Here is a 21,458-nt window from a genome sequence, read left to right on the forward strand (position 1 = left end):
TGATCTGACAATCCATTCCGTATCAGGATCTGAACAGAATTTACTTATTTATATATATATTTTTTTAAACTTTATGTACATTTTTATGAATGTGATAACTCTTTCCTTTTCCATATTCAATCTACATGAATATTCATGTAATCTACCGGGTGATCAAAAACTCAGTATAAATTTGAAAACTTAATAAACCACGGAATAATGTAGATAGAGACGTAAAAATTGACACATATGCTGGGAATGACATGGGGTTTTATTAGAACCAAAAAAAAAAAAACAACAAGGTTTACAAAATGTCCGACAGATAGCGCTGGACAGCAAAACGTCAGTGACTGCGCATGACAATCGTGTATAAAAGGAGCTGTAATGAGAGAGAGAATCAGATGCGCCAGCAATCGCAGCATGTTGACATTACCTGAAAAGGCGCTTTCAGTGAAGCTGTATTATCAGAATGGGGAGTGTGCTAGATCAGCGTTACAATCCTATCGCCATAGGAAGGGGATTGGAACGGGTAAAGGTCCATTGACAAATGCAGCAGTGGTGAGAATGATTTCGAAGTTCGAAGCCACGGGTTGTTTAGACGATGGACCCCATAGTGGCCGACCGAGCACAAGGCGTAATGCTGCTGAGACAGTTCAGGAAGAAATGGAGACTGTAGCGGGTTCGTCTATGCACGGGGAAGTCAGCGCTCGTGCAGTCGCACGTAGCACCGGCATTCCTTACACTACTGTTTGGTTGGCACTGAGGCGTACCCTCCGATGCTATCTGTACAAAATCCATCGGCATCGTGAACTGTTACCTGGCGATTTAGTGAAGCGGAGGGCATTTGCGGTGTGGGCGTTTCAAAAGATGGCGGAAGATGACGATTGGTTGAGTAACGCGTTGTGGACCGACGAAGCTCATTTCACGCTCCGAGAGTCTGTCAACGCCCACAACTCCAGAATTTGGGCTACCGAGAATCCTAGAACTGTCGTGGAAACTCCATTGCACGACGAGAAAGTGGCGGTATGGGTTGGATTTACCACATCTACCGTTATCGGGCCTTTTCTCTTCGAGGAAATGTGTGATTCTGGTTTTGTAACTGCTACCGTGACGGGTGAGAGGTACGCCGATATGTTACAGAATCGCATCATCCCCAGCCTGGCTGATAAACACCTGCTGGAACGTACGATGTTTATCTAGGATGGCGCTCCATCCCATATTGCTAGACGCGTGAAAGATCTCTTACGCGCGTCGTTTGGTGATGATCGTGTGCTCAGCGGCCACTTTCGTCATGCTTGGCCTCCCAGGTCCCCAGACGTCAGTCCGTGCGATTATTGGCTTTGAGGTTACCTGAAGTCGCAAGCGTATCGTGATCGACCGACATCTCTAGGGATGCTGAAAGACAACATCCGACGCCAATGCCTCACCATAACTCCGGACATGCTTTACAGTACTTCTCACAACATTATTCCTCTGCTACAGCTATTGTTGAGGAATTATGGTGGACATATTGAGCCTTTCCTGTAAAGAACACCATCTTTGCTTTGTCTTCCTTTGTTATGCTAATTATTGCTATTATGATCAGATGAAGCGCCATCTGTCGGACATTTTATGAACTATTGTATTTTTTTGGTTCTAATAAAACCCCATGTCATTCCAAGCATGTGTGTCAATTTGTACCTCTCTATCTACATTATTCCGTGATTTATTCAGTTTCCAAATTTATACTGACTTTTTGATCACCTGGCATATTAACTTCGTTAAGACTGTCTCTCTGTGTGGTTATAGCTTACTGAGATGCACTAATGATATCAGTCCTTTTCCAACCACTATAAGAAGCCCCGTGAGAGCAAGTCGCAAGTTCAGTCTTTGAAAGTGCTTTGTTAACAATTATAACAGTAAAAGTATTAGCTGCTAATGATTCACCATGTGAATCACGAGGGCGACACAAAATGAGTGACCGGGAGGTGCAGAGATCAACCTTTCGTGGGATGCATGTATTACGCAAAATGGGCATCACCGACATTCAAGAAATATTCAGAACAAACCATTAAATTGGACCACCGAATGAAAAATGACGCAACACAGTGATAACAAAGGTTCGCACCGGAAAGTTTGCAGGCGAACTCCTTAGGAGTTACAACCCATGCAGGACGTTCAGCGAGGTATCGCCTCTTAAAGAATGCGTATAATATTGGTGTAATGGGGTGATGAGAAGTGATGTAATGTGATGGCATGCAACCGAATGCGAAACAGACTGACGTGGAGCTTATCGTGAAACTCGCTGTGCTTTAAGGAGCAGCTGCTGACAGCGCGATAATATGTATTGTAGGCGCGGAAAAATCGAACATCCAGAGGTTGAATCTATCCATTGGTTCCAAGTGGTATGAACTGAAATGTCACAAATTTTTTCAGGAGGCATATAGGTTACTCTAAAGGAGTATGATTTTTATACACAGACCAGGAATCACGCAAAAGCAAGTTGTGTTGATCAGCTAATGGCCAAGAGCAGTGCTCATACTACAGTTATAGATCTCTCACGCCCATTTTCCCACGCTTGCTTGCTGAGACGTAAATATTCCGTACTGCCCTTGCAAGACCACGCACATGAGAATCGTAGGGGGCAGAGCACCTTCAACTTCTCACAGCACAATAAATAGTTTTCCAGTCAATTTACTGTCCAGATTAACAGTCGGCATGATTGTATACGAGTGCGTTAAGGCATTGATGCTAATTGATCTTGATATAACTCTCTTGGATCCCTGGTTTCCAGGCTTCCTTTCATATGCATTTCCTGTTCAAATCCCGATTCGTCGGAGTTGAAAACAAATTCCATACTGAACGATTGGATAAGTTTATTTATCCCACCAACAGATTTTCAGGCAACTTCCGCAGTTTGCTGCGCATCGTCAGGTTGACGCTTTGTTTGAAACTTCGTTATCTTACCTCTTCCAGCTGCTCTGTCTATCGTTGCCATTGCTCTGCTTTGTATCAACACCACCAGTACCGTAGCTCCGTTGTTGAGTTGCTCGCCGACCACGCAGTTTGACTTCGCTCCGTAGCCCCATACTGTGCTCGCTATTGCAGACCTCCAGTTCCTCCCCTTTTGCCATTAGCAGCCTATATTGTGGCATCATGGTAGACAACATGTGGGTAGCCGAATGCCGTAAACATCACAGGCCTTTCGCGACGTCGCACTCATGCGGTCCCTTGTAAGATTCTTGAAGAAACTAACAAGTTATTTACTTTATTCAACCCACCTCCATCCCTAATACTACGATGAAGTAATTTGATACCAGTTTCACTTTATTCTTTGTGATGAACTGAGAGGACCTCCCAGTTTTTCTTACATACTGCCAGTCTGAATTATGAATTTAGCCTAAAACTGTTCTCTCACCTGACCTCAATAAGCGCTTTATATGCTGGCGGACCCTATTATGGTTCCGCTAATAGATACTACCTTGTGTTTACCACTCCTATTAAAGTACAAGACATAAGAAATACATCCTATCATCGTATATGATCCACTCAAACTGAACGAACGTGAAGAATCGCAGCCATCCAAAGGAGCCGATCCACCTCCGTATTTTCTCTTTTTACGAGAGAGCTAGACAGCGCAGGGCTGTTCGTGGCTCCACAGGGCCTCCAGAGCTACATTTTCAGTAGCTGCTCCATTTTATACAGGTCTACGCTAATAACGTACTGTACGCTTTTATCCTGGTTGTTTCTAGACCCCTAATAGCAGCCCATTATCATCTTTGCTAACAACCGTACACGTTCATCTTAAGTTTTCTGTTACGTGGCTAAGACCAGCAGTTGGTTTCTCATTTGTGCACTAGTTTCCTGAGCCCAATTTCTCTTGTCGATGTTGCTCCATTCCTCTCCAGTAACAGCTGTCCAACAGCACACCTCTTGGTTTCCTATTCTGCTTTCTCCTGATTTATCTTTCAGGTTACTAGCATTGTTCTGCTACTCTCTGCATACCTCTAAATCTGTACGAGTGTGTTCCTTTTGCCGGCCGAAGTGGCCGTGCGGTTAAAGGCGCTGCAGTCTGGAATCGCAAGACCGCTACGGTCGCAGGTTCGAATCCTGCCTCGGGCATGGATGTTTGTGATGTCCTTAGGTTAGTTAGGTTTAACTAGTTCTAAGTTCTAGGGGACTAATGACCTCAGCAGTTGAGTCCCATAGTGCTCAGAGCCATTTGAACCATTTTTTTTGTGTTCCTTTTCTAGCACTGGTAGTACAGGAAATATACTGTATTTAGAATCTGTTAACAAAACTTTTGCCCATTCGTCCTCTGTTAATTTTTCCGAGCAGCCCTTCTGTCAACCACCAACTTTAACCGTTACAATTCAAATTTCGTAAGTTTGAACTCTGGCTGAAGGGCAGGAGACTAATTTTCCTATACCTCGATTTTCTGATAGTTCTGGGATACTTTAAAATTTCGTGGAAGAGCCTCATTGATCTGTTCTGCAATATTTAAATACAAATACTCCATAGCAGTTTAACACTAGTTCATTACTGATGCAGTTTCTAAGCCGTGCATGTTTTGTTAATAGAGACTCGTAAGCAATCGAATTAAGTAGCTACTGTATTGAACAGAGAGCTAATGTCTATGGGTGTGAGAACACTAACTTCTGTCTGAAGGTGACGGAAACATGTGCATGTTTCCAGTGCGTGTGAAAGAATTACATCAAGTCTTGGAAAGTAGGTCACTGCAAGTGTCTGTGGGGCAACACAGCATCACATTTCGGTGTAAAGCTATCGACAGTAGGTATTTTAATATCCAACACTTACTTATCGGATGCGACGATTTTTCTTGTGCTGTTTCTAGTTGACGCTGTATGCACTTACGACGATGGTGACCGGATCAGATGTCAATGCTGGGGTACCGCTGTCCTGCAGAAAGTAAAAGATGTACAGTTAGAAGCATGACAAGGTCTCGAAGAATAAGAATATTTGCCATCAACATGTTCATTGAATTAGCTCAAAGTTTTGCGTGATGGTATCCATGTATAAATTAATAGTGATGATCGGGTCGCGTCAGGTTTGAGTTAAGGCTCAAGCGACTGAGAACCAGGACCGATGTGTGTGAGGTTGAGCATCACAACCACAGACGCACATACAGTAAACTTCTGACAAAGTGTCTGGTGCATACGTTGGAAAGCTCGAGTTTTAATTCGGACTTGATGCGGCTTCAAGGGAAAAACCATTTTAGACGTGCCTGTTGAAATAACCCACGTGTGACACATGACGGTACAAACTATGGCCGTTTGATTCAAACTGAAGGCGTCGCTGCCATGGCGCAGTAGGGCCACTTTCAAATCATGCAGCACCACTACTGAACAGGAAACACTATCATTTGCCGAAAAGCCTCGGGAGATACAATTACCCGCTTACATAACTGTTGCGGGCTGACGATTTTGGGCGCAAGTACATTTTTTGATGGTACGCCACAAAGTTTTGAATGGGGAGTGTCTGATCATTTAGCTGATCATTAGGTTGGCACTTCCTTTCAGGTTAGGTTTTTTCTTTGTGTCAGCCCAAGTTTGGTCTTTTTCACGATCAATAAGTGATGGGGAGGGTGCTCTTCAGCTCGTATATTTGAGAAATAAAAGGAAAGAGATACATTTATTTTCACCTCAAAAATGTTGAACAGAAGTAGATGATTAACAAATAACTTGCTGTATTCAATTTAATAAAACAATAGCACGTTGTGAGGCAAATATGACGAGAAAATTATTCTAACAATTTTTCTGTTTTGAAGTCTGCTTTCTATGTTCCAGAAACGTACCCCTATACTCAGACACAGCCTTATCCGCAAACTGCTTCAGTTTCCCGTTTGTTTGAAAATAATTTTCTGTAAGTACACTACTGGCCATTAAAATTGCTACACCAAGAAGAAATGGAGACGATAAACGGGTGTTCATTGGACAAATATATTATACTAGAACTGACATGTGATTACGTTTTCACGCAATTTGGGTGCATAGATCCTGAGAAATCAGTACCCAGAACAACCACCTCTGGCCGTAATAACGGCCTTGATACGCCTGGGCATGAAGTCAAACACAGCTTGGATGGCGTGTACAGACACAGCTGCCCATGCAGCTTCAACACGATACCACAGTTCATCAAGAGTAGTGACTGGCGTATTCGGACGAGCCAGTTACTCGGCCACCATTGACCAGACGTTTTCAATTGGTGAGAGATCTGGAGAATGTGCTGGCCAGGGCGGCAGTCGAACATTTTCTGTATCCAGAAAGGCCCGTACAGGACCTGCAACATGCGGTCTTGCATTATCATGCTGAAATATAGGGTTTCGCGGGGATTGAATGAAGGGTAGAGCCACGGGTCGTAACACATCTGAAATGTAACATCCACTGTTCAAAGTGCCGTCAATGCGAACAAGAGGTGACGGAGACGTGTAAACAACGGCACCCCATACCATCACGCCGGGTGATACGCCAGTATGGCGATGACGAATACACGCTTCCAATGTGCGTTCACCGAGATATCGTGAAACATGGATGCGACCATCATAATGCTGTAAACAGAACCTGGATTCATCCGAAAAAATGACGTTTTGCCATTCGTGCACCCAGGTTCGTCGTTCAGTACACCATCGCAGGTGGTCTGTCTGTGATGCAGTGTCAAGGGTAACCGCAGCCATGATCTCCGAGATGATAGTCCATGCTGCTGCAAACGTCGTCTAACAGTTCGTGCACATGGTTGTTGCCTTGCAAACGTCCCCATCTGTTGACTCAGGGATCGACACGTGGCTGCACGATCCGTTACAGCCATGCGGATAAGATGCCTGTCATCTCGACTGCTAGTGATACGAGGCCTTCGAGATCCAGCACGGCGTTCCGTATTACCCTCCTGAACCCAGCGATTCCATATTCTGCTAACAGTAACTGGATCTCGACCAACGCGAGCAGCAATGTCGCGATACGATAAACCGCAATCGCGATAGGCTACAATCCGACCTTTGTTAAAGGTCGGAAACGTGGTGGTACGCATTTCTCCTCCTTACACGAAGCATCACAACAACGTTTCACCAGGCAACGCCGGTCAACTGCTGTTTGTGTATGAGAAATCGGTTGGAAACTTTCCTCATGTCAGCACGTTGTAGGTGTCGCCACCGGCGCCAACCTTGTGTGATTGCTCTGAAAAGCTAATCATTTGCATATCACAGCATCCTCTTCCTGTAGGTTAAATTTCGCGTTCGTGGCACGTCATCTTCGTGGTGTAGCAATTTTAATGGCCAGTAGTGTAATTAAGCCATCTGTAAGCTTTACTGTATATCTGTCTCAGATGGGCAATTTTCAGCTTCCTTTACTACGTATGTGTAGAACGTGTAATATTTTCGTCTGATACTTCTGCCTCACGATTCGAGGCATTGACCATTTTCATTTATAATTTAAAAAACTTCGTAATTTCTTATCCAGTCACGCCATTTAATTTTCAGCACCCTTTCGTAATAATAAATCTCACGGTCGTAGCCTACAATTTGTTATCCATAAACTGTTATAGATATCAGAGATATCAGTAGTCTACACTCATACCGAAGCAGTTTTTCTCGGTAACTGCAAATATGTTGACCGTAAAAACTGCGACATCTTACGAGCTTCGACAGTAGTTATAATGATGTCCGCTGCTTCCCTGTCAGTTATCCCACATTTATTCAAAGATGCAACAGTCTTAGGACTCAACATGGTTCAAATGGCTCTATGGGACTTAATTTCTGAGGTCATCAGTCCCCTAGAACTTAGAACTACCTAAACCTAACTAACCTAAGGACAACACACACATCCACGCGCGAGCCAGGATTCGAACCTGCGACCGTAGTGGTCAAGCGGTTCCAGACTGTAGCGCCTAGAACCGCTTGGCCACCCCGACCGGCGCTTAGGAGTCATTACTGTTTGAAATCCTGTTACCTGAGTCATCTCTACTTGAAACTGACCCATTAGTTGGACATATTGGTCGAAGATAAAAAAAATGATTGGAAAATTCCCAAAACATTTACATTCTTCGATTGTAATGATATTCAAATTATCAGCTTGTGCTATGCCACACATGATCTCAAATTTCTTTCCGCTTATGAACATTCAATGATCTTCGAGGTGGTTTTCGTAATTGTCTCCATTGTTGATACAAAGCTTCTAATATTGGTACGCAATTTCTCAGTTGCTGCACAACATTGCTAGCTTTTTCCTAGTAAAACGCACTTCCCGTGTAGCTACTGTGAAACTCTAACGCACAGTTGATGTACACCTCCTCAAATTGTACAAGAATGCCGGTAACGTTTGCTTGACAGATACCAGTTAGTTTCTAGTTATTTCATGCAAATAATACCCGAGGGAAATAATTTTCTCTCTTATATGAACTTAATATCGAGACATTGTCCTTCCTTCGAAGCCGAAAGAGGGCTGGGGTGGTCCAAACTGAGTCACTTTGCCCTCTCTATCTGATTCGTTTCGAGACATGAACAATGGGTTTGTTTAATGAGAACGCATTCAATAAAGGAGAGTGAGGGAAGCGAACTGCCTACTGTTATAATGAATGATTTACTCACCCAAAAGTAATACTTTGCAAAGTTGATGGTTTCCTTTTACGTACTGGATTTTCCGATTTTGTAGATCCAGAGGCAATATTTCTCCTAATCCCACGGAGACCAAATTTCATACAAGTACTTTTGCGTGTAATGGAACCAAAATATTGGGTCTCCCAGGAAAAATTATCAAATACTTTGAAAAACTGCATATAAGAGCCATCCTGGGGGATATATCGTACTCTAAAATTATTCAGAAAGCTCATTATACCAAAAAAGAACCATTGAGCCCGCACGGTTAGCCGTGCGGTCTAACGCGACATGCCGGTCCCCGGCACGCGTCCACCCGGCGGATTAGCGTCGAGGTCCGGTGTGCCGGCCAGCCCGTGGATGGTTTTTAAAGCGGATTTCCATCTACCTTGGCGAATGTGGGCTGGTTCACCTTATTCCGCCTCAGTTACACTATGTCGACGATTGCTGCGCAAACATCGTTTCTACGTTCGCATACACCACAATTGCTCTACCACACAAACATTTGGGGCTACACTCGTCTGGTATGAGACATTCCCGAGGGAATCCACTGGGGGCCGAACCGCACAATAACCCTGGGTTCGGTGTGGGGCGGCGGTGGGGTGGGTGGACTGCTGTGGCCTGTTGTGGGGTTGTGAACCACTGAGGGCCACGGCGGGACGAAGCCTCTCCGTCGTTTATAGGTCCCCGGTTCAATACGTACATGGATACACACATACAAGAAGCATTTTAATTGGGTGTAATCAGTCATTGGGATACTAGAAAACGCCAAGAGCAATGGGTACATGAAAAATGCAGAGCCGTACACAGGGTCACCTAATTCCCAAATCTGCACTCAGCTGCTTGGTTTGATGTTCATTGTATTGATCAAACCATAGCACGTAAATGAACCCGACATTAAAGACTGACCGCGGTGCGAAACAATGGCCCAATGACAACAGGAGTCCTCGAATTTTGTAGAAAGCGTACTTCTGTGCCATCTGCTGACTCAAACAGTGATCACAAACCAGCAATAATAGAGCCAACAGAGAGTAGCTATAAGTTCTGTATTATTCTTGTAGAAAACAGCTTTCTGTGGCCAAATAACTTCAATTATCTGAATTTGGCGATCGTCTGAGATCGTATGTCCTTAATTAGTTAGGTCTATTGAAGCTGTCCAATAGAAGTGATTGCTCTCCAGTCTCTGGCTTATTTAAATGCAGGTACTCATTATTAATTAAACTCATGTTAAAGTATGAAGATTTTTACAATGTCGTTTATAAGATAATGGCTACATTCAAGCCTTATCCCAGCTTGGTCAGACGTTATATGAATCTTCAGTCAGCATAATTACAGTTAAATCTTCATCGCACCTTTTCGGGCTTAGGCCATTTTCGAGTACCTACTTCGGCTGCGTCGTGTACATCGGCCATCTGGAATTGCGATGGGACGTGCAGTGCTCTATTTTGAACTCACTGGAGCTTTAATATGTGAGCTTTAGCTGCGTAACCCCGTGCGGCGCATGCATATTCCATTACTGGCCGGATCAGTGAGCAGTAGACCCTTACACCTATGGTTGCAGCCAAGGAGCATTGTGTATTGAGGAGCGGATGGAGAAGGCTCATTCTGACCCTGGCTCTTCGTCTTAGATTTTCAGTAGAGGGGGGAGGGGGGGGGGAGACGGAGGAGGACAACATCACTGGAAGGATGGGAGTCAACCCCGGTCCCTGAGTGCTTCTGTGGCCCCCGTCTGGTGCGCAAACTGGCTGACCGCTGAGTACAGTGCTTTCCTCTGGTTTCAGACACTGCCTCTGTTGATCATCCCATCGGTCACTCGCATTTCAGTAGCCTCCTTCAACACAGAGTCCCAAAACGACGACGTCTTCTTAACACCTCCGTTATTGAGCCCCCTGCAGCCATGCAATGTTCTGCAACTGCAGATTTTGTTAGCTGCTTAAGTTTGAGGTGTGTTCTGTGCAGCTTGCGTCTTCCTCCGATTGTCCGCACATTCTGCCTGATGTAAGCCTTTTCCCATTTACACAGAATATTTTAAATACACAGTTTATCGAGCCAGAGGTCGTCTTTCTCCGTACCTAATAGTGTGCGCGTTTTCGGAGGTGGACGGAAAAGTCGTTTAATGTTACGTGGAGCCAGGATTTTGCCGGCTTTGTTCGACACTTTGCCATTGTACGGCAGATATTGTCTTTCCTCCTGATAGTGTTCTAATTTAGTTGCCGGGCCTGCAGCTTCTGCTTGAAACCACGTCGTCTTTGTCTCCTGCCGTAACCTTTGAGGCTGTTGAACTCCCTTGATAGGCTTTCTTCGTTCGATGTTGCACGGGCGCTGTGTATCAGTGTACATAACACATCCTCACGCAACGAAGGACAATAGGAGCTGGTAGCATGGAGGTACAAATCAGTAAGGGTAACTTTCCTGTAAACACTGTGTCCCATGGTGCTGTCCATTTTGCGCTTGATTAAACGTCCAAAAAGGGAAGTTGGTCAGTCTCTTTCACCTTCTTGCTGACTTTTCTCAGTGCTGCAGAGAGTTCAGATGTTAGAAGACCACGTGAAGTTTTTCATTCCCATCATATTTGAAGAAGCATGTAGGTTTGACTGTAGCTGTTTCTAGAGCTATCTCTTCAGAATCCTTGATAAACAAGCTTGCCTCGACTGATGACAGAGGGCATCCCATGACGACGCCATCTGTTTGTTTATAGCAGTCATCATTGAAGGGAAAGAATGTTGATGTGAGGGGAAAGTCGAAGAAATTAATCATTGTATGGTTGAACTGATTCTTGATCAGCAAGGAATCAGCAAGTGGGACTCTGCTGAAGAGGGAGACCACATCAAATCCCACCATTAAGTCCTGGTCACGAAGGTGTGGATCTCGCAGCCGTTAATGAAATGTACACAGTTCCTGATGTGGTGATGACATTTTCCGACGTAGGGGCTTAATACTGCAGTTAGATATTTTGTCAGCTGGTACGGCGGTGCGCCTGTGTTACAACTGGACATAGAAGAACATATTATTTGTGAAACGTTGGTAAGCCGTAGAGCCTGACTGGTGCTGCACGTGGTTGAAGCTTTTTGACGGATTGACTTCGATGGTGACTAGCGTAGAAGTTCAGTGGTCTTCTTCTTCACCCTGTTCGTTCTTTGTGTCCAGGACCTTGTGGTGAGTTCCGATGTGGTCTGCCTTTTCTCCAGAGTCCTGCTTGCAGGTCCCCTCAAGTTGGTCAGGGAGAAATTCAGTCCGACAGTGATGAATCTCTTCGAATTTGTCCTCACATCAACGTTCCTTCTCTTCATTTGCAAACTACGTATTATGAACAAATGTTTGGCTTCGTCATGGGGTGCCCTCTGTCACTGGTTGCGGTAGACTTATTTATGGAGGATTTCGAAGAGAATGTTCTGGAAACAGCTACATTGAAGCCTACGTGCTTTTTCTTATATGTTGATGACACAGTTCTGGTGAAAAACTTCAGAGAGTTCGTCTAACATCTGAATTCTAGCACGGCAGTATTAAAGTGACAATGGAGATGGAAGAGAATGGCTAACTCCCCTTAATGGACGTCTTAGTCAAGTAATGGACCGCTCTGTGGGACACAGTGTGCACAAGAAAGCCACCCACACCGATCTGTATCTCGACGCTGTCAGCTGCCATCATCCTTCTCAGTGTGAGGATGTGCTGCGCACACTGAAGCACAGAGCCGATGCAATATCGGACGAAGAAAGCCAACCGAGGGAGCTCATCCATCCTAAGGACGTATTTAGGACGATAGGTTACGGCAGGAGACAAATCCGACATGCTTTGAGGCAGAAGGTAAAGGCCCAGCAACTAGAACACTACGAGGAGGGTAAGACGAGGGCGTTTCTGCCGTACGGCGGCAAAGTATCGAGTAAAATGGGCAGAACCCTGGCATCCACATTCAAAGATGCATTCACTGTTACGTACAGTGAAAGACGACCTGGGGATCCGCAAACCGGTTATTTACAACATTCATCATAACAGTAGTGTGCCAGCTGGTTTCTCTTCAACGGTTCTGAATTCGCGCCATAGCCATCGATTGAAACAGTCGCTTTGCCTGTTTCGCCGCTCGTCCGTCAGCGGTGTTTCGCGCGCTGCCATCGGTTGGCACTGTCGACATCCGGAGGAGAGGTCACGACGCATAAAATACCGCCAGGGAGTGCCTCAGTGTCCGTCCGGCAGTGATTGCTACAGTAATGAAACTCAGTATAAAGGCAGGGTTTCTACGGAAGTAATACACAATGTATGAAGCATACATGTATCGAATTTCTTATGAAAGTAGTAGTTCCATATAAGACATTAATGATCACGACGGAGTTACATAGTTTCCTTCGTCATACGAGTAACAAGATAAAGCGTTTACAATTCCTGGATGGAAATTGGTGTAAAGGCACTCATTGTCCTGTTGTGTTATTAGTACTTTGTCCAACATCTGTTCTTCCTAATTACCTCAAAAATTCTCGTTGGCATTGATTTTGTTGGGGTTTGTAGTTTTTGCAGTGAACTCGCCGTCCACTCTTCTCCTATCGATCTTTTCAGCTCACATACGGCTTCATATTGCCTTCCATTGCGATAAACACGCCTTGTAAGTACTCCCCAAAGGTTTTCCACGAGGCTCAAATGCGAGCTAAGTTCAGGCCAAGGCAAGACATCGATATCTTTATCTTCAAAGCACATTTCAGTATGTTAGTTGTGCAGAAACTTATCATATGCATTATCTTGTTGAAACTTTAGACTTTCGTCACCTGCGTCGTCATACATTCTAATCTATTCTGTCTCTAGCATACCACTGTACATATTAGAGTTCATTCCAGTGACCACTCAAGCAGTTACTTTTAGTACAAAATGCTGCCCAAATCATAACACTTTCACCACCAACATTTCTCCTTATTCATATCCGCTGCTCTGCCCTCAGTTCATGCCAGTCACATTGAAATCAGTCCTGAGCATCCAAATTAAGCTTCATCTCAACACCGAAGATCACTTCCAGTTGGGATCGATAAAATGTGTTTTAGCAAACTCCAATCTAGGCTTTTTATGTTTGGGTGTTAGAGCAGGTTTCTGCAGTCGTTTCTTGAACGCAAGGTGCTTTCATTTTACAAAATTTGTCGTAAATGTCTGCAAATCGGCAACAAGTTGAGAAGAATAATGGCTTGTAGCCCTTGCTTTGCGCAAAAGTAGCTGTTCATATCCCTCAGATAATTCTCTATCTCTCATATTTTTCCGTCCAGTCCACATATCGTGCTCCGAATCTAACGAAATTATACACTGAAGAGCCAAAGAAGTTGGCACACCTGTCTAACATCGTGTAGGGCCCCCGCGAGCACGCAGAACTGCCGCGGCACGACGTGACATGGACTCGATTAATGTATGATGTCGTGCTGGACGGAACTGACACCATGAATCCTGAAGGCTGTTCATAATTCCGTAAGAGTACGACGGGGTGGAGATCGCTTCTCAACGTAGCAAAGCATGCTAGATATGCTAAATAATGTTCATATCTGGGGAGATTGGTGGCCAGCGGAAGTCTTTAAAATCAGAAGAGTGTTCCTGGAGCCACTCTGTAGTAATTCTGGACGTATAGGTTGTCGTATTGTCCTCCTGCAGCTGCAGAGGTCCGTCGGAATGGACAATGGACATGAATGGATGCAGGTGACGAGATAGGATGCTTACGTACGTGTGACCTGTCACAGTCGTTCCTAGACCTATCAGGGATCCCATACGTCTCCAACTGCACAAGCCCCACACCATTACAGAGGATCCACCAGCCTAAACAGTTGCCAGTGGATTCACGAGGTTGTCTCCATACCCGTACACGTCCATCCGCTGTATACAATTTGAAACGGAACTCGTACGACCAGGCCACATGTTTCCAGTCATCGTCCAATGTCTGTGTTGACAGGTCTAGGCGAGGTGAAAAGCTTTGTGTCGTGCAGTCATCGAGGGTACACAATTTTTGTCCTATACAGACGTAGCCGACCGCAGCGTCGTATTCTGCCTATTTACACACCTCTGTCTTTTAATACGCATGCCTATACCAATTTCTATGGCGCTTCAGTATAATTCACTGTCCTCGAAAGGTTCAACTTCTTGGCGATTTGACGATTAGAGAGTCCCATTTCCTTCAACGCTCCGATTTTTCCTTTCTCATCACATGACAACTGTTTTCCGCTTAGCTACGTCACAGTCGTGGGTTAAGTACACAATACACACTGCCAGTAATGGGGTCTGTTTCCTATCTGCAAGAAAGGCACGTGGGCACACACGAACAGCGCACAGAGCCGACTGCCTTCATTTCGAGCGCCACCCCCAACTACCTGAATCTTTAGTGTCTCTTTATGTACTGTACAACTAACATCAAATGTAATACCATTTAACTGTATCTGTCAGTATAGTGGATCTCACGGATGTAGATTGTGCGGAACTATTCCAACCGACAATGTTAATTTCCTCACGAATATCCATGCCTTTCTACTGGTTTTCACTAATGTATAACAGCGATGTCTAGGGGGCTCTTTGGGGATAACCGTAGACAAGTATAATGGGATCCCCAAGATGTGTCTGTACTTCGGCAGCTGGAGTACGGTAAAAGGATTACTCGTGTGTATTGCCTAACCTCTGTCGTTTCGTAGATCAGCTGTCAGGTCACAGTGATACTAAAGGCCGGTGCAAAAAATGGTTCAAATGGCTCGGAGCACTATGGGGCCTAACATCTGAGGTCATCAGTCCCCTAGAACTTAGAACTACTTAAACCTAACTAACCTAAGGACATCACGCACATCCATGCCCGAGGCAGGATTCGAACCTGCGACCGTAGCGGTCTCGCGGTTCCAAACCGAAGCGCCTAGAACCGCTCGGTCACATCGGCCGACAGGTCGGTGCAACCCGTCGTTGAAAGGTGCTGTTGTTGCGGTAGTCCGTCGGTGTTATTTGCAGATGTTCAAACTGTCGGTTGTAGAGTGTTTACTGGTGTGTGTCATTTACTCGTGTTAGGTATCAGTTACCGTTTACATCCAATTACAAGACGACAAAGGCTGGTTGGCACACCGCCGCGAAGCGTAATTTTTCTAAGATTTGACTGGAATAATGACGTTTGGTGGTGTTTAATTGGTTCCGCCTGTGACAGAGTATGCATTATCGCCTTGTAAACGTAGTTGACCTACAGAACCGAGTGTTACTGTGTTGTCAATACCTGCTACCTAAAAAGGTTTAGTGATTTTGACGTACGCGATCTGACTGTTCCGTAATTGTTTATTTGAGTAAGTCTGAAATTATGTGGTCACTTGATTTCCGTCTGGTTATGAGCCAGCGAAGCCTGTAGCGTGGAATGTTTTTGTGAGTCTGAGTAACTTTGTCGAATGGGCAGATGATTCAGGAAGTGGAGTCATGTTTTCAAAAGAACTGCTTTCGTTCGTTATTGCGTGACATCTACCTTGTCTGTTTGACTTCAAAACCCAGTGTTGCATAAGTGTTCCGACTTCCGTGGCGGGTGTTCTGTGTGCTGTCTTAGCGAAAGTAGTTGCACTAACCGTCGCCTAATTTAGTAGTTGTGCACCGCTGCAGTTAGATGATTAATGTAAGTCACAGGTTGACCTTCATTATTATCCTGGGTACGGTCGCTTTCAAGATGTTTAGCTCGCAGCACACGCTTGCTCCGATCATTCGACTCGACTCGACAACTAACGCAAGCCGTGTTTAGGCAACCTTGTTACGTCGCAAGGTAGTCCGTTACGGCGTGAAGGCGTCCTGTTATTCTAAGTGACGTACTGCTCGGTGTGTGTAGCTGTATTGCGGTGGTGCTGTGGTTGCAAGTTTTCATTTTTGTGCGGCACGGTCTTAAGGGCTTCAGCTGAAAGAAAAAATATTACATTAGTATTCTAACATTTGTTGTGGTTTTTTCCTGTGGATTTACTGGTCGTATGAGGAGTATGTAGACTATTTTATTGCCTTCTCGAAGGTTTCATCAGAGCCTTGTTAATAGTTGCCAACGCTGCCTTGGCTATTTTAGAAATTATTTTATTATTACGAGTTTAGTTATAATTGGTTCAAATGGTTCAAATGGCTCTGAGCACTATGCGATTTAACTTCTGAGGTCATCAGTCGCCTAGAACTTAGAACTAATTAAACCTAACTAAGCTAAGGACATCACACACGTCCATGCCCGAGGCAGGATTCGAACCTGCAGCCGTAGCGGTCGCTCGGCTGCAGACTGTAGCGCCTAGAACCGCGCGGCCACTCCGGCCAGCTTAGTTATTATTTTATAATTTGTTTGACAAAGTTATTATTGCAGCTTTAATTTGGTTGACTAGTTCTATTTGACTTACTTATGATAGGCCCACTAAATTTCAAATTTTTAAAGCAATTCTTTCAATGTTCTTATTACATTAATGATTTTTAGTTTTAAGGGGTTGCACAGTCTCACTGGATATAGGTGCTAACTGCTTCGAGTTAGGCATTTTGTTAGTTGTAATGAGCTTGCAGAATTGCCATTTGTGGTGTTGCTGTTGTTACGGTGGGGGTCAGAGTCTGGACTAAGCCGTTTCCGAGCTGATGGCAACGATTTGTGGTGACAGCCTCAGGCTTCCGTGGACAGCACGCCGGAGCTTCTGCCGCCCTCAGTCCGCTGCCAGCTACCCTGCTGAAGAGACTTTCCCCGCATTCGGGGCGACAGGGGGGCACTCAAAAACAGTAGTCCTTCACGGCTTCTACCATTTCTGTCAAAGCCTCAATAAATCAGAATCAAATCAACATCGTCAGATTTAATATCCAGCCTTCCACACGCATCACATTTCCTGGTTCAGAGGTAAGACATACACTGGTCAGCCAAAAACATAATGACCACTGCTCATTGTGACGTCAGATGCCGCCTAATGACGTTGCGGGCAGGTGACGCGGTAACAAAACTATGTCAGTTGAGTAGACGCGGAGGGGGATCATCCTAGCGAAGATGTGGGTTACAATTGGGGAAATCCATTGAGATAAGCCACTTTGACATGGGGCAGATAATTATTACCCAGAGCCTGTGAACGAGTATCTCGAAAACGCCTGAGCTGGTGGAATGTTTATGTGCTAGTGTGGTGAGCGTCTACGGAAAGAGATAGGACAGTGGAGCTACCGCTAGGCGCTAAATGTTTGGACGTCCGCTACTCTTCACAGAACGTGAGGTTCGGATGCTTGTATGGCCTGTGAAGTAGGATAGATGGTGATCTTTGGCACCTCTGCCGAAAGAGCACAACTCTGTTGCACGAGCAAGTGCTTCGGAGCACGCCGTTCATCATACACTGTTGAACATGGAGCTCCGCAACAGACCACCACTGTGTGTTCACACGTTGACAGAACGACATCGCCAGTTGCGACTGCATTGGGCACGGCACCATTGGGATTCGACCGTCGATCAATGCAAACGCGTCGGCTGTTTGGGGGAATAACATTTGTACTAAACTAGGTTGCTGGCTGTATCCACAAACGCCGTCGTCGAGGTGAAAGGCGGCTCGAAACGTGCAGCGCGCCACAGATGCAGCCTCGTGGGAGCGGTACTACGCTATGCTAGAAATTCTCTTGCGCTTGCGTGGGATCTGTGGTAGTAATCGGAGGCACGCAGACAGCAGCGAACCGCCTGCATGGCTTCGTGCTCGATGTCTTCCCCGACCGCGGCGTCATGTTTCAGCGGTCTAACTGCCCGCGTCTCGAGGCCAGAACCGTGCCACAGTGGTTTGAAGAGCGTTATACTGAACTCACGGTGGTACCTCGGCGACCAGATTCGCCTGCTGTAGATCCTACGGGAGCTGTCTTGGTCGCTACAGGCCGCCGTCACCGCGTACGCAAATCGGAGGCCCGTTATTCACGCGAATTACATGACCTGTGCGTAGATATCTAATGCCACATACCTCCGCAAACCCACCGACGAACTGTCGGATCCCTGATGCAGAATCAGTGCTGTATTTCGTTCCAAAGACGGACAAACAGGCTATTAAGCAGATGGTCATAATGTTTTAGCGCATCAGTGTATATCAGGCAGATCGTGCAGACAATCGAGGAAACATGCACGGAGCACACCGGACGTAAGCAGCTAACAATATCTGCGGTTGCAGAACATTTCACGGCTACAGGGGGGACTCAATGAAGTATGGAAAAAACGGAAGTGTTGAGACAGACCTCGTCGTTTTGGGACCGTATTGTGAAGGAGGCGATTGAAATACCAGTGCGCAATGGGCTGGTCAACAGAGACAATGGCAACACCTTAAGCAAAGCCGGGCATCCAGCGCTCAGTCAACTAACCTCGTCCGAAGTGGGGCACTTCACTTATTCCGTCCCCCCCCATGACTTCACCCGTCGCGGCGTGCGACTGGACAGCGGATGAAGCAGTGTGGAGCGATCACCGTGTATAAGGGTAGGCGTGATGTAGCGCAGGTACTCGTTCTGTAGCTATCATCTGAAGATGACGGCAAGGGACGCCTTCGAAAATATGCCGCCTGGACACACGAGAACACTGCAAACAATACATATACATCGTAATTAATCAAGTTCTGTGAAATAATTATAATCTTCCTAGTGCATTTACATTAAAAAGATGGACCATACATGAAAAAACTTTGCAACAACTGATCAAAAAGAACTTGCTCTTAAAGTTTCGATAAATGATTTACCATTTACTTTATAACAATTATCTGCAGTCATAGAAGCAAAGACGTACATGGCGTAATGTACCATTAACAAATCCTCTATAAAATAAGTTAGGATCGTCCTAGTAAATCTTGGGATATGACTTGTTCTATGTTAAAACGTGATACTATCGCATTCAATGTGTAATGCTCCCTTTTTAGATGCTTGAAAACGATATAAGTCTGAAATTGTACAGTCGTACATCATATTAAGAAAATTTATACTTAAGGCACCACCAATTCATTTAAAAAATAATGAGAGTAGCTGAGAAGTAGACAACTGTTTGAACACTGAAATGCACAATAGATTTGTGAGCCCTGTACGCAGCCATATGAAATGTAACATGTTCGCTACAGGATTAGCCTTTCCACATTACCCATACTCGTGCTGTTGTATTGTAGTGATTTCCTATAAGCAACCGGCTTCAGTGCAAAATCCGACCCAAGTATGAGTTTACAATTACTGTACTTACCGCAGGCCGACCGCTGGGAAGACATATACTGATCAGGCTGAGCATTTTGTCAACCATTGTCCTCAACAAGCATTCAAACAGCTGCAGTTGCTAGAAGCACAGTTGCTATATGTTTCTAACACGTTGCTGGTAGTACACAAGGAACGACGATTATCGCTGAAGCAACCTATTTTCAGTTATATCGGTTTTCACGTATCCCGTTTTTTTTCAACGCCAGTTTAACCTGACTGTCCAAACCGCTCAAAATGACCAGTTTCTGAAATAGCCGACTGTTAGTTTTTATTCCTGTCATTTCCTGTAATAAACGTAGAAATCAAAAAAGTAGGTAAAATGTTGACTCCCTCAGTTTTAAGGTACGTAGGATAAAAACATTAAATTAAAGAGGGAAATAAAAGCACTTTTGTCCATCGTTCACTGCTTTTCTCAAAAAGTTATTAAGTTGTTCAATACTACAAAAAGTCACCAGTCTTTTTCTATTCATTTTAATTTTTTTAAACTGCTCAGGAATCACTTTGTAATCGTGGATCATACCAGTATTTGGGCATTACGAACAGTCGGTGCTAAAGGGTGAAAACTTAGGCTGAAGAACTCTGTTTTTCGTGTTAAACTGTCCGTTTACAAGGGCTGCATTTAAAGCAAATGTATTGTACTTCAGTGCTACCCCACTGCATAAAATACTTCCAGACAAGGATGCTGTCATTCTGTGTGATACAAGTGATGTCCGATAACGACAGCGAGATACTGCAGATGAGGCAAGTCTTGGACGCTGCATGAACACGCGAACCACAGAATGGGTCACACCACATGATACACCATTGTCTCAGCAGTGCTGTTCTGAGCTCTGTGCCATGTGTTTGTTGCCCGCTTCTAACGGCATTCTTATTAAAATAGCGCTGATCTTTTTTTCCATTTGCTATAATAACATAACGCAATGGAAAATTTACAAATAAAATTAATAGTTTTTTTTAAAGATTTACTTAAAAACCAAAATTTTCAGTCCTGCTGCTAGTGCTAACTGATATTTCGACTTTTTACCCGGTTCGTAGCAAAAAAACAAAAAGAAACACCCGTTACAACCGAGACCAATCAAATACCAAAAAATATCATTTCTTCAGAACTACAATATCGGTATCGATTTAACCGAACGTTTTTCCTATCCGTATACTGTCGTTTGTGAAAAATTCAACACCTAGAAGGGACAGTATTATTCCTACAGCACAGAAGCATTTATAACGCTGTCTCAAAGCAGGATTTATTATGGAAGGCAATTAGAAATAATGTGCTTCGGTGCTTGTAAGCAAACGATTACCACAGCTGCAAGTACAATGCACCACGCTGCTACACATGTCGAGCAGATAGTTGAACTGACCCTGCTACACACACTAACATACATACACCACGCGTTCATACTTTTATCTGCGACATATTGCTGCTGATGATTATTAATCTGCAATCCTTACTTTCGTTCATCGTATTAGATGTTTTGGGAAAGCCTGCAACTGTGTCATTCATAATTTAAATAATGAAAACTTCACCAGTTACTTATTTTTTGCAGCTTGGCACCACGCTTTTCGAGAAATTATTCTCGTTTTCAAGTGCATTTGTGTATTTGTTAACATGAATATGTTTGGTGATTGCAAGTGTGCTTTTCTGTCTCTCTTCCGTCTTTTCGAAGTTAGAAGGTAATGAGCCACCTCAAGTACAGGCTGTACATAATGTCCGGGAACGCTTTCAATTACTTATGGCATAAGA

General features: G+C 44.6%; 1 protein-coding gene across 1 annotated transcript in view; it reads right to left on the reverse strand.

Annotated features, from left to right (window-relative positions):
• LOC126203685 (uncharacterized) overlaps positions 1 to 21,458 on the reverse strand; it is a 70,485-nt gene that overhangs the window by 13,937 nt on the left and 35,090 nt on the right. The window contains exon 5 of the mRNA XM_049938052.1: positions 4,777 to 4,878. Within this exon, the coding sequence (XP_049794009.1) occupies positions 4,810 to 4,878 (69 nt within the window). The 3' untranslated portion in view covers positions 4,777 to 4,809. The remainder of the gene's footprint in view (positions 1 to 4,776; positions 4,879 to 21,458) is intronic.

Source organism: Schistocerca nitens, chromosome 9, assembly GCF_023898315.1.
Source record: "Schistocerca nitens isolate TAMUIC-IGC-003100 chromosome 9, iqSchNite1.1, whole genome shotgun sequence".
NCBI lineage: Eukaryota > Metazoa > Arthropoda > Insecta > Orthoptera > Acrididae > Schistocerca > Schistocerca nitens.